The 6,008-nt window shown below is 39.5% G+C and overlaps 1 protein-coding gene across 1 annotated transcript; it reads right to left on the reverse strand.

The window, feature by feature from the left end:
* Positions 1-2,894: 2,894 nt before the first annotated feature.
* LOC135557603 (cbp/p300-interacting transactivator 2-like) lies at positions 2,895-5,680 on the reverse strand. The gene is made up of 2 exons (XM_064991023.1): positions 5,506-5,680; positions 2,895-5,168 (listed from the first exon to the last, which is right to left on the reverse strand). The coding sequence occupies exon 2, from the start codon at positions 5,158-5,160 to the stop codon at positions 4,456-4,458; it is 705 nt and encodes a 234-aa protein (XP_064847095.1). The 5' UTR covers positions 5,161-5,168; positions 5,506-5,680; the 3' UTR covers positions 2,895-4,455.
* Between the last annotated feature and the right edge of the window lie 328 nt (positions 5,681-6,008).

A 6,008-nucleotide genomic window follows, 5' to 3' on the forward strand; every position in this document is an offset into this window, starting at 1 on the left:
TAAGGGCACAGAGTTTTTCCTGACCATATCACATGACTATGAAATACTCTGGGGCCCAGATAGCTTATAAGTAGCGCCCACTTTTTCTCTGGTCATGTCATGTGGCCAGGATAACCCCCTGGCCCTAGTTAAAGCTCATGTTGTGTTGTGACAGCTGTAAAAATGGTAATGTCTCATCATGTTATGTTGAAGTTTTTTATAGAGCTGTTTGTAGGACTCATAAAATCTATACACATTTCATTCCATGGAATATGTGAATGTTAGCTATCAAAACTTACAGGAGGCAGCCAAAATGGCACTTGGCCATTTAAATGACCTCTTTTTAATTAAAACTTTATTGAATGACTCGCTATGATGAGCATTTAACTGCTCCAGAGTGCATTTTGTTACTGCGCTGGCTCCCTGATTTATCACCAGCTGCAGTACTACTTCAACTTCTTGCCAAGTCATAAATGTTAATTATTTAACTTCATGGATTTCATGTGGAAGCTTTTCCTCTGCCCCATCTATTTCATAGGTCAACACTGAACTGTTTATTTAAAATTAATTGTATGTAGCTACTGACCCCAAACCCTCTATATGGTCAAAATTAAATGACTGGCGAAACATATCTGATTGGTGTGGATTGAGCAGGAGAATATGTTGAATCCCACTGCTGGACTGGGATTATAATCCTAAATCTAGTAATTGAGGACGTGACTGAGGTGGCCAATCATAGATTGGGTGTGGGGGATGGGGTGCTGTCTCCGTTTCAGACGCTGTAAATTGGGGGTTGATAGTGAAAGCCATGGTTTGTCTGTTGTAAAGTATCCTACTGCACTAACGTAGCTATCAGGAGAGAGCATCAGCGACTCAACCTAGACATTCATTCACATGTACTTTCTAAATGGGAGATAATTAATACAGCATTACTGATCTCATACCTTTTCTTAGTTGGGGATCCTTTAACACACAACACCATAGATAAACACTAAAATTATGCCCACACATATACACATTTGAGTAAAAACTGTTGGGGTGTCACTCCTTGCATTCGTAAGTTTGTCTGTAAATTTAAGAGTGGTTACATTGTCACAGCCTTGTCTGTCAGTTTCCAAACAGTGTTAGGGTCAGGTTTTGAAATTACAGATTGGGCCTTTAAATGGTTCGGATCAAGTCTTCAACGAAAATCCATGCACACCTGTAAGCAAAATTAATCACTGAAAGCATTTAGCCTTTTTTTAAGGACAGATAATTTTATTCCTTATTCTAGACACTGTAAACATACAAATCAGGGTTTGTTTGCACACTTGACAAGGTGTTAATGGCACACAGACTGACCAGCAGAGCAGCATCTATGTTTTTTGGCACAAGGATACTCCTCGTCACTGTTATACGTCCCTGCCAACTGTCCCTAAGACAGTTCTGTGTCTATGATCGGGCTGAAGCCGAGGTATATTAAAGTAAATATTTAATGTTTATGGAAATACTATTTTTAATGTCCTTCTCTGTCATTCACTGTATATTTTATTTATTTGGGAGCCAAGAGAGCCTATCATTTTGTCTGAGTGAAATTAATATTTTCAAGGGTTTGCACAGCACACTTCACAAAGACAAGTGTCTCTATTGCTAAGCTACTGTATTGGTGTGTCAATTTGGTTTTCTATAGTCAAAGACACCAATTTCAGGATTCATTGCAATTTACTGATAACCCTTCAAGTCTTCCGAACATTTTCTTGCTAACAATTCAAGCTTCTTTTAAAGTCTCTTTTTCTGAGAATCTAATCCCTTTTCCCATATAAAAGGGATGACTGAATCAGAGATTTAAAAAAATAAGAAACTCAAGGACAATACAGGGTAGTATGCCTCTGGGATGAATGAATCTCTCTACCTTAATATTCAGTGAAAATCTCACATGGGACTCATCTTCCACACTTTCATTAGTCTCAAGTTTTGATTTAAGATGTGTTTAAAATTCGCTTCACATTTAGTCCCTGTAACAGATACATAAATTAGGAGTGAATCCTCACTATTATAACTTCCTTCGCTGAGAAACGGTTCAAGGTCTCATCAGATGGTGAGAAAGAGCTCAGCATATGAAGCTGCTGAACATTGGCATGGTAAAGGTTAGACGCTTACAGCGTTACACCTCAGGGTTCATCTCATTGAGCACTTCCTTTTGGTTAAGTGTTTGGTTCCTCACTCTCCCTCTCAAAGAGAGACAAGCTGGCTGCAAAGATCACCATTAAGGTTCCATAAAAACAGGTATTATGGGCGGAATAGTCCAAATGTAATTTCATAGTTCAATAGTGCTAAGTTTGTTATATTTATTACAGTTTGGCTAAATTAAATAGTATTAACTACTATCCTATATCTACTAGAAATGCTACGTTGTCGGGTATTTTGAGGCTTTATGCATCACCAGTAGTAAGTCTCACCAGTAGTATTTCCTCACAACAACCCTCACTTTGAATCCAACTGTGAACCAAACTGTTGTCTGAATGTAAAAGGATAGTCATGGGCAATTCCACAAACAGAATGATGCACATTTAGTTGAAGAACAGCACATTGGTGACTGTTATGTCATACTGTTACCAAACTTCGCATCTGCACTGTTCAAGTGAAATCTGTTTTTTTTGTAAGGATGCCAGTGGAAATAGTTAATGGTAGTCCTTGTGCATATAGTTGTATGGTTTATTTCTCTTTGCTGTCATTGGTTTTTGTTTTGACATACACTTTAAAAGTGAAAAGAAAAACCGGAGTCTCAGCATCATTCTGTTACGATGGAATCGCCCTCAATTCTTTGGCCTGCAACTGTGCAAAAGTGGCAAAAGTGTGCAACAACAAACCCCACAAGCTGAAAACACATGGAACGGATGCCAACACCCACAATGACACCATGATCACTTCAGTAATGCACTTCAGCTGCTTTATTCATGTTTGCAAATTAAAATAGAATAAATTAACAATTTTCTTCTTCTAAAAAAAGAAAAGAAATGTACAAAAATACTGTCAAACTTTCCTGGAAAGCTTCAACACAGTAGTATTGCCTTGTATCGCATACACTAAATAAGCACAGTGGTGTCAATTCTGAGGACTGATGAGAAACAAGACGTCCTGTGAAATTATACTCTTTACCTTGACAACATTCCACACTGTTTATTGTCCACACATGAAAGAGCAGGGGGGGGAATATTTAAGCGAAGGAGTATCCCTTTTCCAAAGACTCATTTTTTTCTCTCTTTCTAAACAGACATTGTTCCCATTGAAGCATGTGGAAAATACCCAAACATCGCCCCCTCTGTTATTGAAGGATCCACATCTCTGTAAAGACATTTCCATTCCTACCATTAACCTTCACAATATCAAAGAAAACCATGTTAACTCACAGTGCATCCTGGCTGTGATACAAGCTATGTTAAAAATACATTTGCAGCAGATGAGGAAATAAAAAAAAACAAGCACAAGTTTCAGTTTTCCTCCATGATAGACAAATCATTTTAAAGCACAGATATCTGGTAAGTATATGGCCACAACATTGTACAGTATAGTATTGTAGGGAACAATTACACAGTACTTGTCTACAAGCATGTTTCTTAATTAACCACTTCGAGCATTTTGAATATGTAGACATTTGCAATTCTTAATTATTCAACATTTTCTGTCATCCAAAATGTTTGAATGAGGCAGGAAAATACATATACCAAGCACGCTATTGTACGGCTCTATTTTCCTCCAGAACTAGGCCTATTCAAATAAGCAGACACACTCTACTCATCTAAAAGGTTTTCTTGATTTCACATGTTCTGTTGTCCAACTAAAGCTAGAATCCTTAATTGAAACAATAACAAAGTGGGCACCCCCACTGTTTTGGTTTTTAAAAAAGCTGAGGAATGGGCCAAAAGAACCACTCTGAAATTCATAGACATAGCTATTGGTGCAAGGACTGACCACCCATTATATCAAAATGATAGTTAACCATGTTGAGGCCATACAGTGTTTGTTTATATTAACATTGCTAACAAAAAAGGGCTTATATTTTTCCTTTGGGTGATGGGGTATCACAGTTGAACTAAGCTCATGAGGCATTTATAAGTTATATTCTTCAAGAATCAATTGATATATATATATATATAATTTCTTAGTTAATTTCTCCAAAAATTGATGTAGCAACTAAGGATTCTAGCTTGAAGTAATGATGCATAGCATGGATGTAAAGATTTGCCTTTCTGACAAAGATTCAATTGAGATTGTAGTGCATTCCTACATCAAACAAACTCATTTCCATGATATCTGCAGTATAAGTCTATTACCCCAAAATATTTGAGGAATATATCATCTGGTATAGTACATGTTTGAATGGTTCTCCATTGGTATATTGCAGATCTTCTCTCTCAATGTTCGAGTTTAGGGGACAACAAGGAAGGCTTTAAAGTCTGTTTGAGTAGATGACTGTATAAGTCCACTTAGTGAGATTTAACAACTCACTCGGCTTGGCTGTTGCTTACATACAAAGTCTGTCATGAAATCAAACTCGTTCTGTCCTAACCACAGCTCGGGTAGCTCCTTTATTCGGTCCAGCCCCATCTCAATGACCAGAGACATCAAGACCTCCTCATCAATAAAATCCGTGTCAATGACGTTGGGGGGCAGTATTGCTGCAGGCACATGGTGCGCTTGTTGAGGCAAACTGGACGTGCTGTGTTTCGCGTTGTTGTCTCTGAACTGTTGTCCCGTCCCGTTGAGTTGATGATTCGCAGGATGCAAATCATGCATATAATGATGGTGAGAGGGGTGAGTATGGTGGCTGTAGTACTGCGTGTTGAGCTTTTGTAACTGCATACTTGCCGCGAGCTGTCCTTGAGTGGGGACGGCGGCGGCAGGTCCCACAAATTGAGAGCTGTAGCGCGCTCCGGGAGGCATGTTGCCGTTTGGGTGTCCAGCGTTTACGTTCCCCACAGAATGCCGAATTCCGTGGTTAGCTGTTACATTGCCCCCTCCGTAGTGCAAATTATCTCCCATTATACCAGTAGTGTAGCCATGCTGCTGCTGTTGTTGCTGATGGTGTAGTGGGTTCGAGAACTGCCCCATGCCCATTCTGCGCGCTGGGTGGTGATGGTGGAGACCATTCACAGCTTCAGGGAATCGTCCATGGTTCATTGCCATCATGCGGTCTACCATTCCCCAAGCTGTCACAAATTAAAATAAACATTTAATTTGCATCGACTGGATAAGAAACAGGCTATCCAACAATTTACGCGCAATGAAAACGATTATCACCCAGTAAACAGTTTTGCAGTTAAAGCCTCCAAATTATTATATTAAAACTACTTAGAAACAAATCCCATGCAAAACATTCATCTTAGACACTATGTATGTATACAACGTAACTGCAGACTGAGTCACAATAAACAGAGCTGCAAGGTTGTATCAAATGTCTCCGTGACATTGTAATTACTTTCCTTTTTCAGTTAATCAATTTCCGCAGCTCACTCCACTACTCCAAACACAAAACTCGTTATTTACCTCTTTGACGGGATCCCTTGGATGTGGCTCCGCTGTCAGCACAAGGCGAGTGACTGTATCAGTCCAGTTTTTGCAATCACAACTCAGTGAATGGTGTGCATTCTGGAAATCAAGATGGTGTACTTTCAAAATCAGCTCAAAAAAATACAAAACTGTTTCAACCGCTCTCATCCAGTGCTGATATACAAGCAGTCAGGGGCGGAGCAACCGAATCTTGACTCTGACGAGACCAAAGTCTGGATTCAGGATCGCGCAAAACGTGGAGGAGAGTCTTCGCACAAAACGTCTCCCGCGTTCACAGCAGCAACACCGAGGCACACATTACCTCATTGCAGCTATTTCTGTTCAAGGCAAGAGTGGCAAAACGTGGATTCACATTTCACAGCTTTGGAAAGATCAACATGCATAGAAGCTGTCCCTCACTTTTGCGCATAGAGGTCAAAAATGACCTAATGGACAGAGTATAATCTATTTAGTCTTGTGGCAGAGGTCCAGCCTTTAAC

Source organism: Oncorhynchus masou, chromosome 16 (genome assembly GCF_036934945.1).
Source record: "Oncorhynchus masou masou isolate Uvic2021 chromosome 16, UVic_Omas_1.1, whole genome shotgun sequence".
Lineage (NCBI taxonomy): Eukaryota > Metazoa > Chordata > Actinopteri > Salmoniformes > Salmonidae > Oncorhynchus > Oncorhynchus masou.